The sequence below is a fragment of the Scyliorhinus canicula genome, chromosome 20 (genome assembly GCF_902713615.1).
Source record: "Scyliorhinus canicula chromosome 20, sScyCan1.1, whole genome shotgun sequence".
NCBI classification, from domain to species: domain Eukaryota; kingdom Metazoa; phylum Chordata; class Chondrichthyes; order Carcharhiniformes; family Scyliorhinidae; genus Scyliorhinus; species Scyliorhinus canicula.
The window spans coordinates 10,245,578-10,269,577 of NC_052165.1; the positions used below are offsets into that span (position 1 = coordinate 10,245,578).

Sequence of the window (24,000 nt, forward strand, 5' to 3'; positions counted from 1 at the left end):
CGCTCAGTGTGCCCGAACAGGCGCAGGAATGTAGCGACTAGGGGATTTTCACAGAAACTTAATTGCAGTGTTAATGTAAGCCTACTGGTGACAATAATAAAGATTATTATAGATCCTGGCTGATCTGATGATGGTCTGAAGTTCAGCAGCCCACAACCCTTGATTTCCATGCCTATCCTATTGCTCTGCGGCCAACCTAAGTTCTTGATCTAGAGCTGGGGAGTGCAAGATTGCCTCTGGTTGTACCATCACAAACATAAATACCTCTCCTGATAGTTACTTCTGTGAAAATCGTGCACCTGTTCTTTAACAATCCTTTGGGGTGCCACCGCAATCCTGCTGATACATTCTGACAGAGGAAACCTTTCCCCTGGGGAGTTTTTCAAATCTTGAACCAGTTACCATGACAGCAGGTTGCTGAAAGAAGCCCTTTGGCGTTTAAGGGACATCTTGACAAATACATGAATAGGATGGGAACAGAGGGATACGGACCCAGGAAGTGTAGAAGATTTTAGTTGAGACGGGCAGCATGGTCGGCACAGGCTTGGAGGGCCGAAGGGCCTGTTCCTGTGCTGTACTTTTCTTTGACCGAACTGCGCACAGTAGTTTTGCAACTTAAACAGCAGCGGACTGCTGGAGTGCAGGGTGCCGGCTGGAGCTGAACTTTCCAGGGAAGCACCCCCAAGAAATTCCCCTTCACCCTGGGAAGGGAGTGAGTTTCACTGGGCGTCAACCCAAAGGGAAGGGAGTCACTTATCAGGCGGCTGTGTGAGGGGCAGGGCACACGCCAGCATCTCAAACCTAAAATGAATCAGCTATTTTTTTGTTGTAGTTTGTTTGTATGTTGGTTTGCAAGCAGTCTGTCCAACATTCCTTCTCACCTCTGGGCTTTCAAAGGAAAGAGGACGTCCGACTTAAAGCAGAGGAATGCACATTTGATCGGGGAGGGGAATAAAGGATTGGAATGCAAGCAAATCAGATGGAGTGAGGGATTAAAAGAGGAAGAGAGAGAGTGATGCTATTTGGTTGTGGTTGGAGTGCGGTGGGCATGTGGACCCCGCGGGTCTCCCGCTCTCCGCCTTCCAGCGCTCTCAATACCACTGGCATCCGGAAATGATGAAAAGTTGTGGTGTGAGGAGAAGAGAGAGAGAACTCTGTGAGGAAAAGTGAAGAGATGAGTTGGAGAGGAGGAATAACGTAAGATGAAAGCCGGGGGAGCAGGGGGAGGGAGTTTCGACCCAGCCCGCGGCCACTCAGCCCGTCCCCGCGGAGCGCAGGGGCTAGTCTTGCGGGCAGACTGTGTAACTTTTTTGTTTGATTTGTTACTGGGCGCACTCGAACCAAAATTAGCCAGTTGTGAAGGGTCCGGGGTGGTTTTCAGGTACGTGACCCCCGATGTGTGTGAGCTGAGAAAAGTGTTGGGAAAAGTTTGCCCTCGTTTCTCTCAGCTGAGGAAGATCCATCACCTTCCCTCTCTGCGCTTTTATTTTCTTCAGATTCTTTGCCACAACTTGTTGACGTGGTTCACGGAGTGGCTTTGCGGGGGGGGGGGGGGGGGGGGGAGACAGAACAGTTTTCCAGATTAGATCAGTGCACTGCTTTTATATTCTGTTTTTTTTTCTAAATCTGCTGCCTGATTACCTTTCTTTTTGTGTTTTAATTTCTTCCCCCTCTCTCTCTCTCTTCCCTCAGGATTGCTGATTCCGTTTCTCGTATCTGCGCCTGACTGACTGAGTGAGTGAGTGAGCTAGCTGCTTGGCAGATGTCCCAGGCGGAGAAGCCCCTTCAGGGGCCTCGAGGGCCAGAAGAGGACGTTTTTACAGAAAACAGCCTTTTACTCCACACTGAAGGTAAGGAGGCTTTGTGTGGGGGTGGTGGTGTGTGTGTGTGTGTGTGTGGGAGGGAGGGAGGGAGGGAGGGGGGGGGGGGGGTGTTTGGAGGTGAGTGTGTGTGTGGTTGGGGTGCTGGTGGGTGTGTGTGTGGGGGGGGGGGCTATATGGAGGTGGGGGTGTGTGTGGATGGGGTGCTGGGGTGGGTTTGGGGGGCAGTCCTCAGTGCTGTTGGGGAATTCAGCCTCAAGACGTTTCGGTTTAAACTGAAAAAGAAACTTAAACGTTCGGCCCAAAGTGCACATAGTTATACAGAGCAAGCAAAGTGAGAATCAATTAGAGGTAATGCCTCACTGATTTTACACCTTTTCGTCTGTAGAACTTCATTAGCTTAAGTGCTTCACAGCGCCAGGGTCCCAGTTCGATTCCGACTTGGGTCACTGTGCAGAGTCTGCATGTTCTCCCCATGTCTGCGTGGGTTTCCTCCGGGTGCTTCGATTTCCTCCCACAAGTCCCAAAAGACGTGCTTGTTAGGTAAATTGGACATTCTGAATTCTCCCTCAGTGTACCGAACAGCCGTCGGAGTGTGGCGACGAGGTGATTTTCACAGTAACTTCATTGTAACGTTAATGTAAGTCTACTTGTGGCAATAAAGATGATTTCAATCCAGAAACATAGAAAATAGGAGCACGAGGAGGCATTTGGCCCTTCTTGCCCGCTCCGCCAATAGAATTAGAGAATCACCACAGTGCAGAAGGAAGCCATTCAGTTCATCATGTTTGCAGCGACCCTCTGAAAGAGTACCCAGTAAACCCACATAACCTTTGAACACTTGAGGGCAATTTGACATGGCCAATCCACCTGCACATCTTTGGACTGTGGGAGGAAACCCACGCAGACACGGGGAGAACATGCAATCACCACACACAGTCACCCGATGTCAAAATCAAACCGAGGTCAGAATCAAACATGGGTCCCTGGTGCTATGATACAGCAGTGCCAACCACTGTGCCACCATGCTACCCATCCATTATGATCATGGCTGATTGTCCAAAAGCGTGATCCTGCTTTTCCCCATATCGTTTGATTTCCTTTAGCCCCTTGTGCTATATCTAACTGCTTCTTGACGACATACATTGTTTTGGCTTCCAACTCCTCCCTGTGGTAACAAGTTCCACAGGCCAACCACTCTTTGAGTGAAGAAATATCTCCTTATCTCTGTCCTAAATGGTTTACACTGTATCAACAGACTGTGACCCCTGGTTCTGGACATCCCACCATCGGGAACATCCTTAATGCATCTACCCTGTCTAGTCCTGTTAGAATTTTATAGGTTTCAATGAGATTCCCCCCCCTCATTCTTCTGAACTCTAGCGAATAGCATCCTTACCGACTCAATTTTTCCTCATGCGTCCCGTCCTGCAATCCCAGGAATCAGTCTGGAATATGACACTAGACAGCCCAAGTTTTTGTGTATACATTTGATTGCGACAAGGATTAGATTAGTTTTAGGACTTTGGTTGAAACTTGAGATGGATATATCCATCTGAGCTATACTTTGTCTTTTGGGGTATGTTGAAGCTTGACATCTTGCTACGGTAACAATAAGTTCCCCAAGTTTTTGGTTTGGTTTGGTTTGTTTTGGAAGATGCTCATATATGTTGCATTGCAGTACAAAGATGTGCAGTTTAGGTGGATTGGCCATGCTAAATTGCCCCTTAGTGTCAAAATGTTAGGTGGGGTTATGGTGATAGGGCGTGAGATTGGGCCTAGATCGGCTACTCTTTCGGAGGGTTGGTGAAGAGTTGATGGGTTGAATGGCCTCCTTTTCCACTGTAGGGATTCAATGATTCTATGCAGGGTTGATATATATTTTTGAGATTCAAACTGGGATGCCTTGCCACTTAGGGCACTAGTGCAGTTAATGGTTTTTCAGACTTATACTGTCTCTTCTGTCAGGCAATGCACTCAACTAAAAGTTAAAAATGTGTGAGTATTCATCTTATTAAAATCCAAACAGTTTCATTGGTTCTAAAAGGACTTCTTCAAAGATTTACATTGACATTTACCAACATTTTTTTAAAGCTACTGTGACATTTTAAATTAGTTGAATCGTGTAGAAGTTTCGTTCTTGAAGTTAATGCTGTGGAAAATCTTTATTAAGGCTCCTGTAATTGTGGTTTAATGCTATCTGTATCTCGTCAATGGCTTCTCTGGCTAACACCATAATACAGTTACAACTTCAAACAAGCAATTTCAAAGTTGTAAGTTAAGTAAACAAACTGGAGGGACAGGAGTTTGAGTAAAATTGGTGCTTGGGTGTGTCACCTGATCAGCTGCCAGCAGTTTAATCTTGGCAGTTCATTGTGCATTATATGCTCCGCAGCTGTTTTACTTCTGCTGTCTTTGTATTGTTTTGTTTCTATAAAAGCCCTCAACTTTCTGATTTCAGTTGCTGTGAATTTGCAAATTTGTTTATCCTTGTGCCCTGAAATCACCTTATTACTACATTGTTAAATTCTTTCATACTTGGTAAATGAACCAGTAAACGTATTTTCTTTTAATGTCAGCAGAAGTGTGTCATTTTGGCATGAACACTAAAACAAATGAGTTCATTTCATTAACAGTGTTGAGGAGCAAGGGAGAGAGAGGGAGCATTAACATGCGAGATGTCCCACACCCAACTGTTGCAATGTATTGTGATGAAACACATCATTACAAACAAATCTATAAAAGTGCTTTTCATTTTTTAATGGTTTATCCTCTTGGTAATTGTTTCATGTAAGTAAATGACCGAGCCTAATTTAGTCATTGACTGGCATTGAACCAGGCCTTCAATAACTATAATTTCCTGTGAATGATTCACATGCACAATGTAAGGCTAGCTCGTGTATGGTGCTGCTTCACAGTTCAGAATTTGACTACTGTATTCTCCTTTCGTCCAGGGACAGAAGATGTAAAGCGTGATAGGTTTTCTTTTTTATTGTGAAGACTGAACCATTCATTCTCTTCAGATCCTGCCACCAATTCTGTTCCCTCAACCACTGCCTTCAGCCCTGCCGCTGGCAACTGGCCGAGGCTGTAACAGACTCCCCCGCAACCATGGTGTTGCATTTGAATCCGAATGAGCTGCTGAACATGCACCTACGTGACCGCGAAGACTGTTTATTCCCACTGTTGTAATATTGCACAACTCTTGCCTTGACTGCTCCTGGTCGGCCTCTGATTGTCCACCCCCATAAACTCAACTCGTCCAAAGCTCTGCTCTCCATTCCGCACCAAGTTCTGTTCAAGTGTCAGCCCTGTTGGCTCCAGGATGAACAATTTTTTGATTTAAAAAAATAAATCTCACTCGTATTTTCAAAACTCCATCCACGACCTCCCTACTCCCTATCTCTGCAACCTCCCACAGCCTCACAATCCTTCAAAATGTTGTACTCCACCAGCTCTGCTATTTTGCCCATCCACCAATTTTATTTTTACAAATTTAGAGTGCCCAATTCATGTTTTTATTTTCAATTAAGGGGCAATTTAGCGTAGCCAATCCACCTATCCTGCAGATCTTTGGGTTGTGGGGGCGAAACCCACGCAAACACAGGGAGAATGTGCAAACTACACACGGACAGTGACCCAGAGCCGGGATCGAACCTGGGACCTCGGCGCCGTGAGGCTGCAGTGCTAACCACTGTGTCGCCATGCTGTAATCATTCCACCATTTAGCAGTTGGACGTCAGAGACTGAAGCCTTTGATCTGGATTATTCTCTCCTGCCCGCCGTAGGATTGCCACGGGCGAGGCACAGACAATGGAAAAGTCCATTGACCTCGGGCGGGACTCTCTGGATGCCTGGTGGGCTCTGAAATTCACTGCCTCCTCTGCCCCAACCCTCTAAACCTATTTTTAAGATGCTGATTAAAATTTGGTCAAAGAGGAAGGATTTTAGTTCTCGCCTTTAATATCTCCTTGAGGTTGAATTTTGTTTGATTAGCGTGCCTTGGAACTATTTACTCCATTTAAAGGTACATATAAACTCAATTGTAACTTTGCAGATTGGGGTTGAAGATTCTTGAATTTCAACATCCACAAAATCAGTGTCGTGGGTTGGTACAGATATTTAGTTCACTGTCCTGTCACCTCTAGAAATGATTCAAATACAAATATAGAGTTACAAAGAGGATGCAACATAGAAACTGACCTTTTGGCCACTGCTAATGAACCTTCTCCCGCTGTATTTTTTGAAACCAGGGGTCACAGTCTGAGGATACGGTGTAGACCTTTTGGGACAGAAATGAGGAGAAATGTCTTCACCCAGAGAGTGGTGAGCCTGTGGAATACGTTACCACCGGCAGTAGTTGAGGTCAAAGCGTTATGTTTTCAGTAGCAGTTAGATGTAGCATTTGGGGCAAAGGGGATCGAAGCGGAAAGCGCAATTAGGCTATTGAGTTGGATGATCAGCCATGATAATGAATGGCGGAACAGGCTCGAAGGACCGAATGGCCTCTTCCTGCTCCTATTTTCTATGTTGCTATCTCATCCCAGTAACATATTCTTCATTTCCTTTCTCCCGCATGCTGTTTCCTCTTAAATACATCCATGTTATTCCCATTGACCACTCCATGTGGTAATGCGTTCCATGTTTTCATCACTCTTCTGAGTAAAAAAGTGGCTTCTGAACTCCTTACTGATTTATTAACAACTTCAGAATCACAGAATTGATTATGGCACTGAAGGAGGCCATTTGGCCCATCATGTCTGTGCCCGAATGAGCAACACTCCCAGTACCATTTCCCCTGGCTTCTCTCTATCACCCTGCAAATTGTTCCATTTTGGAAAAGAATCTAAGGGCTGGATTCTCCTACTCGGCCTGCCGCACGATCGCCACCGGTGGCACACGTATCATGTAAAGGTCCAGTTGCCGGGCGGGCACTGCTGGAGAATCCCGCCCTAACTCCACTTTAAGCACTTCAGTTGAACCTGCTCCTTGTGCATTCCAAACCCTAACCACTTGCTCTATAAAATAGTGTCACCTCGTATCTCTGGCTTCTGGCCAATGATGTCTCAGGAGGGGGTCTCAGCAGCCAATGGTCCATCTCATTTCTGGTGGTATGGGCTGCACATAACCTGTTCCCATATAAGGTAAGAGTAGAATCTCTGGGTGATGGAAAGTCTGGCTCAATCTGGGTTACGGACAATCGACCTGTGCATTTCAATGGGGTGCGATGATCCCTTGCTGGGTCTCGGTAGAGTGCGATGATCTTTGATGGGTGATTGATTGTCAGGCCCAGACGCAGACATGTTGACAGATTGTCTGCTGGTTGTGTATTTGACTTTGGTCAAGTCTGAATTCCAACAGCCTTCCTGAGGTTTGACTACAGTATGATTATAAAATGCCCAGTTCTTTAATTTAGGATATCCAATTTAATCAGCAAATTCTTTAATTTAAAATACCCAATTTTAATCGGGCCTAAATCTAGGCCTTGCTATGTTACCACAGTCCCTCCTCTTGATCCAGTGAGCATCAGTGGCTCACGCAATACTGACCAAACCATCTTTGATGAGTAAGTATCGTGATCTTGGGTTTACAATGTCATCCCTAGCCCACAATAGTGCAAAATCTTAATAAATAGTAGAACACAGTAACAGCAAACAAAAAAAAATTTCAACAACAATAAGATGCAACAATATTATGAGGAATTTACAGGTGTAAGAAATACGTTAATGTCAAGGGTGAATAGGCAGACCGACTAGGGAACTATTACAATATATACATTCATTTTATACAACGGAACAGTAGAACTAGGTGCATCGGTGCTGAATGGGTCGTCACGGGCTTCCTCTATATATTCTTTCTTGAAGTCGGAGAGCCATTTCTGCCTCCAGACGGCGCATAAATTCCTTTTTCAAACATACAAATTTGAAGAGGTGGGGGAGTACGCGTGTGCTCGGCTGGATTGGAGATTTAACAGGAAGAGGCGTATCCCTCCTCTGGACAAGTCCTTCCAGGGTGCTGTTGATTGACAGGTTTTGACACAGGTTAGAGTGGGACGAGTGAGAGCTCCTTCGGAAGCTTTGGTAATTGGGGTGTTTGCGTGGAGTGGACACAACGTTTTGTGACTGGGTGGATATGTGGAGTGGATGGAAAGTTTTGTGATAGGGAGCGGTTTTCCAGCTTTCAGGGTGCGGTTTATTCTTTCCGCGATCCCACTGGAGAGGGGTGGTATGTGATGTGGAACCGTTGTTTTACCACAAAAAATTCCATTACCCTCCGCATTACCTGGGCTGTGAAATGGGTGCTCTTGTCGGAATCTATACTGCGAGGGCGACCCCGCCTAGTGGAAATGTGCTGCACTAGGATGTCAGCGATCACTTTGGCCATGGTCACCCGGGTCAGGAAAGCTTTCACCTATTTACTAAAAGTGTCTACCATGACCGGGAAGTATTTGTAACCTCTCACTTCGGGCAGTAGGGGACAGTAAGATTTGCCTAATCTCGTGCTCATCGATAACTCGGTCCGGTTGAATGAATGTAAAATAAAGTTTATTTATTAAGAACACATTTTGGTACATTCACGTGAAAGTAACTGGAAAATGCTTTTTCGCATTTCTCTCGAAATGTCCTTGAGGCATCAACAAGTGAAAGCAAAAACTTCAAGATAAAAGTGACTTCAGATTGAACAAAATTAAGTCATTTCAACAAAGGCCTTTAAAAGTAATGTTTATTCTCTGATGCTATAATTTCTCTGCTAATCAGTTATAGACAGATCACATTCTTAAGGGAATCCTTATCTGGGTTTAGCCCCTCACTTGGTTTCATTGGTTCTAATTCTCAGCTGAGACCATCTTGATTCGTTCAGGAAAGTGTCAGTTACTTAACAGGTGATCGGTTAATTAGACATTAATCAATTACTCTAAATTAATTAACTGTCCCATGATTTTTGTCCCACGTTCAAACTTCCTACAATGACCAGGAAGTATTTGTAACCTCCCACTCTGGGCGGTAGGGGACACTAAGATATTGTTTCAAGCTTGTTGAATGTACCTGGAGGGGCTGGTTTAGCACACTGGGCTAAATCGCTGGCTTTTCAAGCAGACCAAGCAGGCCAGCAGCACGGTTCGATTCCCGTACCAGCCTCCTCGAACAGGCGCCGGAATGTGGCGACTAGGGGCTTTTCACAGTAACTTCATTGAAGCCTACTCGTGACAATAAGCGATTTTCACTTTCTCTTTCTTTCACCTTTCATATCGTATCAGAACTTGTAATACATTATTCGTAACATTTGAAACAAGCATGGACAATATTCAAGCGATTATAACTTACTCATATTTCTACAAATTCAGTAATTTTCAAGAATCATTTTAGCTAATATTTTAAAGGACCCCCTTCTATAATGGTTGAATCCAACAGGGACCGTATAGGCAAAATCTGGAGATTTGTCCAGGCACTTTCCACAGGATGAATATGGCTCAGTTTCCTGGGCATATTTATCAGGATTGTTCTGTGCGCAACTGATACAACTACCGACGTAATGCCGCATGTCCTGTTCTAGGTTTGGCCACCAGCACAATCCTTTGATTTGCTCACTTGTGGTTCCTGCCCCTTGATGGCCTCGGACATTGTCGTTTTGGAAAATGATTTGGTTGCGGTCCCTGGTCGGGACCACATATAGGCCGTCCTGAAGGTCCTGGTCACTGCTCTGGGCTTGTTTTTTTAAAAAAAAAATTTATTTAAAAAAAAATAAATTTAGAGTACCCAATTACTTTTTCCAATTAAGGGGCAATTTAGAGTGGCCAATCTACCTATCCTGCACATCTTTGGGTTGTGGGGGTGAAACCCACGCAGACACGGGGAGAACGTGCAAACTCCACACGGACAGTGACCCAGGGCCGGGATTCGAACCCAGGTCCTCAGCGCCGTAGGCAGCAATGCTAACCACTGTGCCACCGTGCTGCCCACTCTGGGCTTGTTTTAGGTCTTCGACCTTGGTCGGGCTAACAGTTACGGCTTCAATTCACTCTATAACTATCGGTTTCCAAAATTCCCCGTCCCGAGCACCCTGTTTCCCATTTGCCGATAAGTATGCTCTTGCTTCCCATAGGGGCATGAAGCCTGTTAAACTATTGAAGACATATGCACTGCTGCCTCACGGCGCCGAGGTCCCAGGTTCGCTCCTGGCTCTGGGTCACTGTCCGTGTGGTGTTTGCACATTCTCCCCGTGTTTGTGTGGGTTTCACCCCCACAACCCAAAGATCTGCTCAGTCAGTGGATTGGCCACGCTAAATTGGCCCTTAATTAGAAAAAATGAATTGGGTACTCTAAATTTAAAAAAACAATTGCAGACATACATACTATCGGAATGTATGTTTGTGGGTATGGGGAACAGGACAAGGTGGCTGACTATGTATGCTATCGCTGCCAGTTCTGCAGCCTGTGTACTCATGTGTTGGAAGTTTTAAGCCTATCTCCCTCAGGGGGCTTGCCTTCTTGGTTTTCCACGTGCATCCCACATTCTGTTCTCCTTTTTCCCTCTTCCACCATGGATGACCAATCTGCAAACATTTTTAAACTGTCCTGAGCCTGGGTTTGGCAGATTCCTCCCTGGCACCTCCCCATTTTTGTTTTGGCAAAAATGGCCCCATGGGGTATTTTACTGCCGGAACCTGGCATTCGTGAAGTTCCCCTCCATAAGTTATATTATCTGCCAGGAAGGTGGGAATTTGGGTGTGTTTTACGGCAATGACCCAGCCCTGAAGCATAAGGGTCCACCTTGCTATTCTATTCTCTCTAACCGTCCCGTCTTTGATTCACACGTTCAGCAGTAATTGAATGGGGGTATGTTCAGTGAGAATGGTCAGGGCATTGAGTCCAACTATATAGTTGAAGGGTGTACTGCCCAGAGCACTGATAGGAGGTGCGTCACACATACCGCAAAACTTTGTTCCACCAGGGTGAGTAGGCGTGAGGCGTAGGCTATTGGGTCTAGGCGCCTATGCCATTCCTGGAGGAGTACAGCGGCTAGGGTGCTGTCAATGGCTGCAACTTCAAGGGCAAAAGGGAGTTAAGGGTTGGGTACCTGTAAGGCAGGGGCTTGAGGTCTGAGGCTGCTTGTGTCCAAACCCACGGGGTGTGTTTCTCGTAAAGGTTCAAACAGAGGAGCAGCTTTAGTGGCAAAAGCGTCGATGTGGTTCCAGCAGTACCCCACCAAGCTCAGAAAGGAGTGCAGCGAGCTCTCGTCCTTCAGTAAGGGAAGGTGTGTTACAGACTCAACTCTTCCCTTCTATCTCATGCTTTCCCTCTGTCACTACTACACCCAGGTAGGAGACTTGTGGTCTCATGATTTGGGCCTTTTGGGGTTTATTTTGAATCCTAGGGGAGCGAGGAGGCTTAGCAGCTCCTTTAATAATTTTAAACGTTCCCCTCTTGTTTCTGTTTGCCGGAGGAGATCGTCCACATATTGGATGAGACATTCTGGTTTGGAAAATTGTTCCAAGCCTTTGGCCAATCTCTGGTGGAAGATCCTCTTCAAAGTCTCCCTACTCTCTCCCTGGGTCACTATCCCCGGTTCCGGTGGTGACTGCACACATTACAGCCCTTTTTATGGCTAGTTGTGATTTTAAATCTTCAATCTCGTGCATGCATTTGGAGTGGTTTGTTGCGTGGGCAGTATGTTATTTTCCTGCTGGGTGCAAAAATGTTACTGCAGCCTGCAGATCGCTGCATTTACGTTTAACTTCCACCTGTTTCAGCGTAGCGTCTCTCTCACTGACAGCGCGCTGTGCCTTTTGGTAGGCTCTATCACATTGAGCCTGGAACTGGCTCGTGTGTATCATATTAAGCTGGTTCCTTTCCTCTCGTGTGCCTGCCTCCACATCCAACTGTTGTATGCACATGGTAGCGCACATTGTCCTGGTTTACACGAACAGCTGCCGGAATGTGGTAACTAGGGGATTTTCACAGTAACTTCATTGCATTGTTATGTAAACCTACTTGTGACACAAAAAGATTATTATTGTTATAAACTATAATTACCCCAGGTGAATGAAATGAAATGAATGAATGAAAATTGCTTATTGTCACGAGTAGGCTTCAATGAAGTTACTGTGAAAAGCCCCTAGTCGCCACATTCCGGCGCCTGTCCGGGGAGGCTGGTACGGGTCTATTTGAATTGCACTTCCTTTAGGGTTGTGTAACAGTTTCTTAATACTTTCATTTGTCGACATTTAGAATTCAATTCCGAAAACTAAAAACAATGAACGCGATTTGATCCACAGAAAACAGAGAGGCGTGAACAACCGCGCTATCAACGGGCCTTTGTTGGGAACGCCCCCGCTGAGGCCGCACCTACCACACTTCCTCTCCGACAGGTTCAGCTCTTCAGTGCAGAAAGAGATTAGAGGGGTGTTTTAAAATATCCCCCCCCCCTCCCCCCCTCCTTTCAGAATCCCCACTGCGGTCTCTGGAACCCCCCCATCTGCCTACTTCTCAGGGGGTCCTCGATTTTCCCCCTCTTCCCCCCCCACTTCTTGAGTGCAGTGCACCCCTGGGCCCGATCCCTTGCACTGCCAACCAGGCACCCTGGTAGCGCCAGGTTGGCAGTTTCAATATGCTTAGGTGCCAGTGGGAGTGCAGGGTACCACCCTGCCCACAGCCTGACCATCCGGGCCTCCGATAGCCTGGGAAACTCCTCCCACTCCCCCCACCCGGTGCCATTATCTCCCCCCACCCCCCTCCCCCCAGGTGCCATTATGCCTGTTCTACGTTGAGTGAACCAGTGCTAAATGGCGCCATGCGGCGGTCTCCCAGGCGTGGGCCTCAGGACAATCGGGGGCCAACATACTTAAATTAGCGTAATGGCTCTCTTAAATATGTAAATCTGGACCTCGCCCAGTGAGGCCGAGATCCAGATCGCGACGTCTCGCGAGATCTCATTGGATGTCATGAGGCATTCCAAGCGTCGCCAATCTCGTGAGGGACCTTTCGCGAGATTTACCGGCTTCATCGCGTCATGGGTGCGCTGAGGCCATTCGATCGCGCCTAATATGTCTAAAGCATATGAATAAGAGATTTGTCAAATGTTATTTTCGTTTCATAAAATCGTGCTGACTCTTCCTAATTATATTTTGATTTTCTAACTGCTGATATTAATTCCTTAATAATGATTGCAGCACTTCATTGCTGACTGATGTCAGACTAACTGGCTTCCATTTTTCTCTGCCGCCTATCTTGAATAGCCATGTTAAATTTGATATCATCCAATCCATTGGACTATTCCAAATCAGAACCGAGGGAATTTTTGGAAGATCACTGCCATTTCTGCAGCCAACTCTTTTAAAATCTTATGATGTAGGTGATCAGGTCACTGGATATGGCAACCATAGGTCCTGTTAATTTCTCCAATACTTTTTCCTTTACTAATATTGCTTACTTATTTGACACTTGCTTCACCATTAATTCTGGTATTCTTTTGTCTGTTAACTGTGAAGATGGGCACAAAATAATGGTTTAATGTTTCTGCCATTTCTTTATTTGCCCTTTATATTTCGTCCTGAGCGACCCAGTTTTACTTTTCTCGAGGAGAGAGCTCCATTTTGGTCGGTTGTTGTTCAGTTCCAGAAGGCCTCTCTTTGCTGATTCAAGGCCTCTAAGTTAAATGAGTTGACTGATCTATATCTGATTTCATGTCACAGTCCAGACTTACTGGCCTTTGCACTAAAGTGGCAATCTCACTTTGTGAGACTTGCACGGGAATTAGAAATGATACACTTGAACATTCCGAGAAGTGCTCTGCGATATTCCCCGTCTTTCAGTTTACGTGGTGTGCCGTCACACCATTTGTCTTATCCAGCAGCTGACTGATTCTTTCTAGCATTCCCCACAGCAGTTCTCTGTAGAATGCTATTGGTGCAGTGATATGTTCTTTGATATCAGTGTGGGAGCAACACTGCCAATGTGACCAACTGTGGTTATGGAAAGAAAAACATTGTTTTGTATTATGGTCAGATATCTGAATCAAAATATCTGAATGAAGATTGCACGAAACCCAGTAAGTGAGATTAATTGTTTCCCATCGTCACAATGGTAGATAGTCACATAGCTGCCGGAGCATCGTTATTTGGATTTGGTTGGATGCATGATGATTCGTCGCATCTCTCTCTAGTCTTCTGTATGTTTGCACCCAGGTGTAAATTTCTTTGCTCCTCTTGGTGTTATTTGGCCACAGGCGATTTTTATAGGGGCGGGGGGCAGCTCAATTTATAGCTGGGAGTGAGATTTGAAAGAAAGTCCATGGAGATGAATTTAAAACGTTTTTTTCGAAAGTTTTTTTCACTCTTGCCCAATCTTATTTTCATTTCCCCTCAACGAGAAAAGTGCGAACATGTAAATTGTTCTGAACTTACCCCCCCCCCCCCCCAGCAGCTCTCAAGAGATTGTATCGGGTGTGTCTTTTTCCCTTCATTTATTTCTTCAGGTAAGTAGAATTGCTGGGTCTGCACCTTACAGATCTATCAATTAGTTTTTGAAAGAATTGTGATTTTTGTTACTTCATTAGTCAGAGACCATCCAGTATTCTGTGCTGCTCTGTCCTTTTGGATATTCCATTCATTGTCCTCTAATATCCTCCCTTACCATGCTGCCCCCTTGGCCCTCCCAGCTCCCCAAATTGCGAACACACACATAGTTCTGCAGAGGTGCCGTGAGAGTTCATGTCATAAAACATGAGCTTAAGAATATGAAGTTGTCTTTTTGGAAATCAAGGCGTTGGAAATTTTTGGCGTGGATCTCTGATGCAACAAATGACCTTCCCCGAATGCATCATCGACTCTGTTCCACGTTCTTCGTTCAGTGAAACGTGGGTTGATGTTTATTTACACATTTCAGGTTGCCACAGAGACTTTGTTTTGGCTGAGGTCGGGGAATTTAGTTCCTGCGAACTTGAAATAAAATCTTGCTCACTAACAGCCGTTTTCCAAAGCCGTCAATTGACCTACATTGCTTGTTGAAGGAAACAAGCCTTTTAAAATTTAAATTTCCTTCCATTCTGTCAGGTCTTCAGCAGTTCTGGTCACAGGACATGAGGGTCATTCATTAGTGTTCATTAGTGTACAAAATGGTGACAATACTCTGGGCATAATGGGAGGTCACTGGCCTGAATGGTAAACTCTGTTCCTTCTCTCCACAACTGCTGCCTAGCCTGCTGAGTATTTCCTAATTCACCAATATCTTGGCCAGTGGACCTGTTGCAATGAAGGTTATTTAAGCCATAGTTTCTGAATTGAGACACGAAAGGTCTGTAAATGCGTCCTGCCCCAAGGACATAGAATTTCCTTTTTCGCCTTTTCTGTTCAAGTTTTACAAAATAACTTTTAGTGCATAGTGATAACATCCAGTACTGCTGCTGAAACAAATTCAAACACATGAGAACGAATGATCTTTTAAAATTAGTCGCTGAAAAATCCTTTTATTTGAAGAGATCCTCTGGGGACATTGTTTTGGTGTGCATCAGGGTGTTCCACCAACAGGAGGAAGATTATCTTGAGAGAGAAAAATTGGCAATGGTAAACCCGAGTCCTGGTAATACGAAAGCATTATTATCTGATTGGTTGGAATATTAGTATACGCTTGCCATTTGAACTAAGGTTCACTTTTTCTCAGTGTGTTTATGTCCTAGAAATTTGCTAAGGCCCGTGCTGTCTCGCTGGTGCCTAACAAGCACCTATGTCTTCAGTATTGAGAGCAGTAATTACACACTTGTAGGCTGGCAGTGCACCATCTCGCATATCCATAGAATCATAGAATTTTACAGCATTGAAGGAGGCCATTCGGTCCATCGTGTCTGCACCAGCTCCCGAAAGAGCTCACCTAGCTAGTCCCATTTCCCAGCCCTATCTCCATAACCCTCTAAATTCATGACTTTCAAACATATATCCAGCTCTCTTTTGAAACCTCCTATGGAATCCGCCAGTCTCCCAGTCAGTGCATTCCGAATCCCAACAACTCTCTCTGAGTAAAGAAGTTTCTTCTCGTCTCACTCCGAGCTCTCTTGCTGACCATCTTGAAATTGCGGCCCCTGATATGTTGGGTGCTCTAGATCCGTGGGACACATACAGGCCACCAACAGTTTAAATATTACAACACTATTTTATTAAACTATAAACTGTTGAACATACCCTTACTGTGGGTTAACACGATGTTAGATTGACTAAAGACCTGTCCCTATCCTAACCAGTCTAATCACTCAGCACATGGTGAGGATCTGTGCTGTAAGCCGTAAGCTCTTGTACTTCTGAAAGGCTGCATCCCGAATGAGCGGGAAAACTGATGCCCTCTGTCTTTATAGTGAGTGTGCTCTAACTGGTGATTGGCTGCGGTGTTATGCATGTTGATTGGTCCTAGTGTATGTCCATCAGTGTGTGTCTGCACCATGATATACTGGTGTATATTATGACAGCCCCTAGTCACTGACTTGCCAACTAGTAGGAACAGAACACCCTTCTTTACCCTGTCAAAATTATTCATAATTTTTAACACGTCAGTAAGGTCACCTCTCGATCTTCTCCAAGGAGAACAAGCCCAATTTTTCTAATCGTTCCTTGTATCTAAAATCCCTCATTCCTGGTATCAGTCTAGTAAATCTCGTGTAGGCAGCACATATCCAGACTTCATGCATCTCTGAGCCACTGTGCAAAACTGGGTCGACCCACTGCGTTCAGGAAAAGTAAGACTGTTTGAAAGCTGAAATTGTCACCATCACAAAGCAAGTTTTTAAAGTGCAACCGCACTACAGTCCTGCAGAATTTTGTCAGCAAACCACTCCTCGCCCCCCCCCCCCCCACCCTAATCTCCTGATCTTTTCTATCCCCGCCATACCACACCAGCACCACACTTCCCAGTTGCTTTCCCTTCCCCTTTTAATCACTTGAAAGTGAGGCCTTTGCCACTGACGGTGTGGCCTTAAATTGAAACCTCCTCAGTGAGCTGCCTGAGAGTGGCCGGTAGGTCCTCGAGCTCGACACGGCAGCAGCAAATTCAGCTTTCGGCTGCGCAGTGGCTCATAGCGGTAAATTAGTGAAGGCAGTAGTCCTTTGCCGTCTCGGCTTTTTATCATTTTTTTTTTAAAATTAGCCCCGCCATCTCTTTGAAAAGTGTCACGAACAATCTCACTGAACTGTGCATGTGCCACACTGTGCATTGGAAAATAATGAAATGTTAACTCATCCATTTAGATGAATAATGGACAGATAGTGGTGTTCAAAATGGGGTTGACAAGCAAATACAATATCAGGGCTTTTAATCTGCGACATAGTTCTACAGAATATGAATTAATGCTCAGTCCAAAGAAATCTGTACAGAACATCAGCAGTGAATTTTCACACACGACTTGTCATGCTTGTGGTATTCACAGTGTCATTGTCTGGCACTCTGGCCCTTTACACAATTGTGTTTTAATATAGAATTAACCTTTCTGAGGGAATGTATTAAGGTGTGAAGATTCAGATTGGAAAAAAAAATGAAATACCAAACTGCATGATAAAAGAAAAATTGAAAATATACCACATAAGGACGTAGTGATACTAAGTTTCGGGTTTCGATGTTTTGATGATGGTAAAGTCGAGAGAGTTAAGAGGCTTTGGTTTTGAGACCCACACTAAAGTATGTTCAAATAAGTCGAGAGATACCGGCATGCAATGCTGTTTTAAAAGGTGGAACAAGGGAATGTGGGATGTCATACGTAAAGTGGCACTGACCTAGTTGTGTTGAGAACATAGAGGAAGGTTAGAATGGCAACAGGGGATTTAAAGTTGGAGGGAGGATATAAAGTTGGAGAGTCAAAGGTTTTACAGGAATTGCATATCGGACCAATATTACTTGTCAAGAATGCAAGACAGGATCCAGAAAAGCCTTCATAGATATGGGAGGACTTTTCAAATCTTCTCAGTCTTGGGTTTGCAAATACAATTGGAAATGATGGCAGGATAATCTATTTTGGCTTCCCAGGAAGACCCTGACGACTTCCAAAATGATATCCAGATGTTTGCAAATTATTTCAAAAATGTTTCCTCTACTTCTCTACCTGAAAACTCAATCCATGTGTTGACCATTTAATGTGCAGAAGAACTCTGTGACAGCACTCCGAAATTTGCACTTTACTACTTTGAACCTATACCCCTTTTCTTATTGTCATAAGTAGGAAAGTGCAAATAGTAGAGTCATGTAGTAGTTTGTCACAGCATTCTGAATTTCATTTTTCTATGTTATATGGCTCTATAATATTTTTTGACCTTCCTTCGACAAGCCCAGATTTCTCTAATCTTATAACTCGTCGCTGATTATGGGCAGCATGGTAGCATTGTGGATAGCACAATCGTTTCACAGCTCCAGGATCCCAGGTTCGATTCCAGCTTGGGTCACTGTCTGTGTGGAGTCTGCACATCCTCCCCGTGTGTGCATGGGTTTCCTCCGGGTGCTCCAGTTTCCTCCCACAGTCCAAAGATGTGCAAGTTAGGTGGATTGGACATGATAAATTGCCCTTAGTGTCCAAAATTGCCCTTAGTGTTTGGTGGGGTTACTGGGTTATGGGGATAGGGTGGAGGTGTTAACCTTGGGTAGGGTGCTCTTTCCAGGAGCCGGTGCAGACTCGATGGGCCGAATGGCCTCCTTCTGCACTGTAAATTCTATGATCTATGATTAGCACCTGAATCTTATTTCTGAACCACTTCCAGTACTTGAATGTCTATTTCTCCACTGTTTTGTTAAACAGGATTCAGCGTGTGATCACAATATGATTGAATTTTTACATTCAGTTTGAGGGAGGGAAGAGTGATTCGAAGACTAGCATTTTAAACTTAAATAATGGCAATTATGAGGGCACAAATGTGGAGCTAGTGAAACTGAACTGGCAATTTAAGTTAAGGAATGCGTCAACCGAGATACAGTGGCAGACATTTGAAGGGATATTTCAGGATACGCAGAACAATTGCATTCCAACAAGGAACCTTCCATGGGGAGGACACACTGATCGTGTTTAACTAAAAAAGTTAATGACAGTATGAAAGAAAGCTAGTTAGAAATATAAAAGCAGGTCATAGGAATTTCCATAGATACATAAAAAAGAAGTGTTAACAAATTGAGTGTTGGTCCTACAGAAAGTGAGTCTGGGGAGTTAATAATGGCAAATAAGGAGATGGCAGATTAATTGAACTGTTTTTTGTGCCAGTCTTCACTACTGAAGATGCAAGAAACATCCTAAAAGTGGGTGTAAGTCAGGAATCGGAAAGCGAGGTACTCTAGAAAATGACAATCACCAGTGATGTACAGATCCCAGGGTCCTGAAGTAATTCATCAAAGGGCCTTAAAAGAAAGGGCCAATGAGATAGTTGATGCATTAGTTTTAGTTTTCCCAAATTCACTAAATTCAGGGAACGTTCCATTAGATTGGAAAATAACTAATGTGACTCTTTTTTACTCAATAAGGGAGGGGGACAGAAAGCAAGAAACGACAAGCTGGTTAGCTTAACGTCTGTCATAAGAAAATATGAACTGTTATTAAAGATGCTATAGCAGGGCATTTAAAAAAACAAATTCAAGGCAATTGGGAAGAGTCAGCATGGTTTTGTGAAAGTGAAATCATGTTTAATCCATTTATTGGAGCTCTTCAAAGAAGTAACATGTGCTGTGGTTAAAAGGGAACCAATAAGATTGTACTTAGATTTTTAGGCATTTGATAAGAAGCCATATCACAGGTTATTTTGGAAAATAAAAGCCCATAATGCAGGGGGGGGGTAACATATTGGCATGGATTGAAGATTGGCTGGCTGGCAGGAAGCAGAAAGAAGGCATATATGGCTCATTTTCTGGTTGGCAAGATGTAAGCAGTGCGTTGGGATTTTAGCCTTTTACAATTTGTATCAATGACTTGGATGAAGGAACTGAATGTACGGTGGCTAAATGTGCTGATAATTAGGAAAGTAAGTTATGAAAAGAGGACATAGGCCACAAAAGGGCATTGATAAGTTAGGCGAGTGGGCAAAGTTATGGCAAAAGGAGTATAATGTGGGTAAATGTGAAATTGTCTGTTTTGGCAGGAAGAATAATGAGCGATATGATTTTGCTCCTAAATGTTTGAGAAATCCCTGATATGGCCAGAATAAAGGAAATGACATGTTCACAAATCTTTTACGTGTTTTTAGTCATTGGACAGCCGGAGTAAACGTTGATTGATTGCCTCTTTCAGATACCAGTAAACATGAGGAGGGGAGAGAAGTTGCACAGCAGGAGGCCTTACCTTCACCAGGTAACTGGGCCATACATCAGGATGCAGAGCACCCATCAACCCTGGTGAATGACACTACTGGTGACCTCATCAGAAGTAAGTGCTTGGAAGGTCTTTTGACTAATGTAGTGCATTCTGGTACAAATTGCTGTCTGACAGTATTACAATAATACCACAATTACAGATAGTGGCAATATTGACATACAGTTAACTTGTGTCAAATGTGATAATGTCAGTAAAGTAACATGAGTCAACGGAATTGCTTTAACAGAATGATGGCTGTCTGAGTGTATTAACAGTCTTGCAAGTGCCAAGGTATTGCTGAACCAGGATTGCTCTTTTTTCTTTATCATGCATATTGTCAAACTTGTGTGTGCGCGCAGTGGTATTTGCATTGCAGATTTGTTGCCTTTGTTTTGAAGAACAAAGACCTCACTGTTGGTGGAATGGTTTTGGTACATATTCATTGGTGGCCCACTGTATACGCAATTTGACGTGGCACGACAGCTTAAGTTTAGAACAATCCAGGTTTACGAATTTCATTTTCCATTATTAATTGTAGAAAGAAAATTTGTACTGATGGTATCTTTCAACATGGAAAGCACTATTTTTAATCAAAATATGTGACACTTTTCGTCTCTTTTTGCTCTTGAATCTACCTAAATCGGTTGTCATTAAAATTACTTTATAAGCAAGTTCTGGAAAACACTCCTTGGAAAAAGTGTTTATTTCGGGTTTTTTTTTAAACCAATTGAGGACCAAAAAATGTGAAGAGTTATGTGATCAGCTGTGCTCTTGACCTCCAACATTCATGGAAAACTAACTTTGTAAAGCGGTCTCACAACAAGTGTACACATATTCAAGGTAACTAAGGCCTGTTTTAGGTGTGGATCAGAAATGTCCAACCAGCAGTGGGGCCAGTGCCTGAACCGAAACGTGTCACGATCCAAAGCCAAACCCCCGGGTTCTTGTGCAAGATCCTGTTAGGGACCAACAAAGCTTTGTTAAAAGTAGACCCAATTTTGGGATTCAAGACATTTGCTCAGTAAACAAACCATAAGATTCCACTGGTTTAGTTTTGAACAAACAGGAAAAAAAAATAAACTTTACAAGGTCAGAAAGATGAAACAATTTGCATTCGGCAGGAGTTTCCCTTGTCAACGGGGTTTCCCGTTGAATGCTCCCCTCGCTGCTGGAAAATCTCTGGTGGGCGTGCGCCATCAGAGGGATGGGAGGATCCAGCTGGCGTGCATGGCTGGAAAGCTCCAGTCAATTATTTATTTTGTACTCTAACATTTAGAGTTGATATCGGGTACCCGTGAATTAACAAGTAAACCGTCGTTGAACACACCATCCTACTCAACAAATCCTAGACGTAACCGAGAGAGATTCCGTGGATTTCTCAACAAATCGCCCAGGTGTCTGTTACACTGCTGAGTCCACCAATCAGTGAAATTCTGTGTCTCTCACAAGGGATTCCATTCTTCCCCTTCAAAGATCTAACCTTGAGATTCTCTTCACAAGTCGATCCATCTCTGATGGCAGCAACAAGGGTTTTAAATCTCGTCTCCTGCTTTTCCATTCCCCTGGGTTCCAATGAGGCACTCTAGTGCCAACTCAGAAGCACAACTTCAGTTCTTTGTCCGAGCCAAGCAGGACCGAGCTACATAAAAGGAGTAGATTGACCCCAATTGTCTGCAGCATGAAGGCACTAACCTTTTGTCTTCATTCTTCACTTAAAGTCTGCACCCTGCAGCTCTCCTCCTGTTCGGAGTATGCTTCTCTGCTTTTTAAAAAAAACTGAACTGGAACCGTTTCCTGTTCCTTTCCCCTTTCTGACACTTGTTTTGGACCTCTCCCTGCCCCCTGTCGCTCAGGTACTTTTCCCAGTCCCCTACCTGGGACTCTAGATTTCCATGGTGCTCTGTTCCTGGTCACCTGACCTGGTTTTTCAAGCTGTTTTTCAGAACTCCGTGTAGTGATCTTGATGTAGTAATACATGATCAAATAATGTTAAACAAGTACAGGCAAATGATCACTAGATGGCCACACTACCAAGACCTATAAAAAGATTTTCCCGCTCTTTCCTAAGGAGAATGTGTTAGGAGTGTGGAGAGTACAGAAGGGAAACAGCTCGAGAGAAGAAGTTAACAGATCTTGGTATATAGCATTATCTTATTTGATAGTTTAATCCATAGTTATTTGTTTGTTTACTAGTTCAGTATTGAAGTAAAAATAACTCGCTAATTTAATTCATATTACTCATTAGATTATTTTGTCACCACCTGGAAGACTACATCTATATTTCAACAACTCGGCTAGACAAAGAGTAATAAAATCGTAATGCAACACTACGCATGTAAATTGCAGCTCTCGGCATGTACAGCTCGCTCCAGCCTGCATGTGCGCAAAAGCCTGTTCAGAATTGAAGCTCCTGACCTTTGCTCCCCAATGAGCCAAGTATAATTTTCGTAAATTTTGATACATACAGTTTGATTAACATTCACATCCAGAATGATTCAGAGTCACATTCAGAATATTTCAGGTTGATTAAGACACAGATACAGAATTATTCAAATTCACGTTCAGACTGATTAGTCCAGGCACTCGATGAGAAACCCCAACAATTTTGCAATTTGTAAACTGTGAGGAAAGGATACTTCACCCTCGGGAGTAATTCCACTGACAAACGGGGATCTTTCATATTAAACAAAACTTTATTCTTAACACAGGACCAACTAGGTTAACATCACAAAAATAGCTTACAATTAACAGTTAAACACTTAGACCTTTCTCTCTCCAATTAAGCACAGCGCTTTACAGGTCAAAGCCATTTGTAAATAAAGTTAGCAAACACAGAGATACTTGTCATCCTCTATGCAGATAATTCCTTTCAGCAAAGGAGAGAGACTCTTTCCAGGCACATCTTGAAAGTCCTTCTGTCTTTGGCAGAGTATGAGCTAAACTGCTTGCTACAGACCTGGCTCCTCCCATTAATTACATCATCTCTATCCCACTAAATGCCTTATAACCATCTTATTAAGGCTTAACACAACCCCTCAATTATCTAAACCCCAGGGAACCTTCTTCCTATAATTAAAGAAGTCCATTACCTATGCAGATCAACAAGTGAATATGAATGATTATCCCATTTTATGACCTCTCAATTGCATCTCTTGCAGGCACTCCAGCTGCCTTTATGTTAAACTAGAATTTATAAGAATATTTATTGCAACAGCTATATAATACAATGCATATAGCAATTTTCTATATTCACCACACTGAATCCTTTGATAAATTGTCAATTCAAATTGGAGATAGGCATTCTTTAAGTCTCCATTTTTTGGGATCTCCTTTTCTCTCCCAGAAACCAGAAAATGATTTATTTTTGTCGAAAGGATGACCCAAAATGCATAACAAATTTTTTTTTGTGGTCCTATTCCTATTGAACAATTTTGACATCTCGGTGTGTGTGCATTGAAAGTTTTGATGTTATTTAGTTATTTTTATTTATTTTTGTCTAATTTTTTTCTCGTGTTTTGAAGTTTTCTGACTTGAGTGTTGAATGATTTGGGCAGAAAATCTGAGCAGACATTTGTTTGTATTGTATGAGTTTATGGTCTGTAGAGTTTTACACCACGTATAATTTAATATGAAGAGTTTTTTTTAATTGGTTTTGTGCAAAGTTAAGTGTGAATCTTTAAAAAATATTTATCATGTAGTTAAAGAAATGCATATATATTTTGCATTCCAAAGTAGTTTGTAGCTAAAGAAGTGCTGAGGTAGAGTTGCTGTTATTTTTAAAGCAAATACAGCAACCAATTTGCACTTGGATAGACAGCAACGAGGTAAATAACCAATCATTTTGTCTTTGAAAATGCTGATTGAGGGATAAACCTTTGGT

At 43.5% G+C, this 24,000-nt stretch overlaps 1 protein-coding gene across 1 annotated transcript in view; it reads left to right on the plus strand.

Moving 5' to 3' along the window:
- Positions 1 to 877: 877 nt before the first annotated feature.
- The window catches only part of mdfic (MyoD family inhibitor domain containing), a 76,005-nt gene continuing 52,882 nt past the window's right edge, over positions 878 to 24,000 (plus strand). The window contains exons 1-3 of the mRNA XM_038780970.1: positions 878 to 1,197; positions 1,693 to 1,850; positions 20,058 to 20,192. Of these exons, the coding sequence (XP_038636898.1) occupies positions 1,763 to 1,850; positions 20,058 to 20,192 (223 nt within the window). The 5' untranslated portion in view covers positions 878 to 1,197; positions 1,693 to 1,762. The remainder of the gene's footprint in view (positions 1,198 to 1,692; positions 1,851 to 20,057; positions 20,193 to 24,000) is intronic.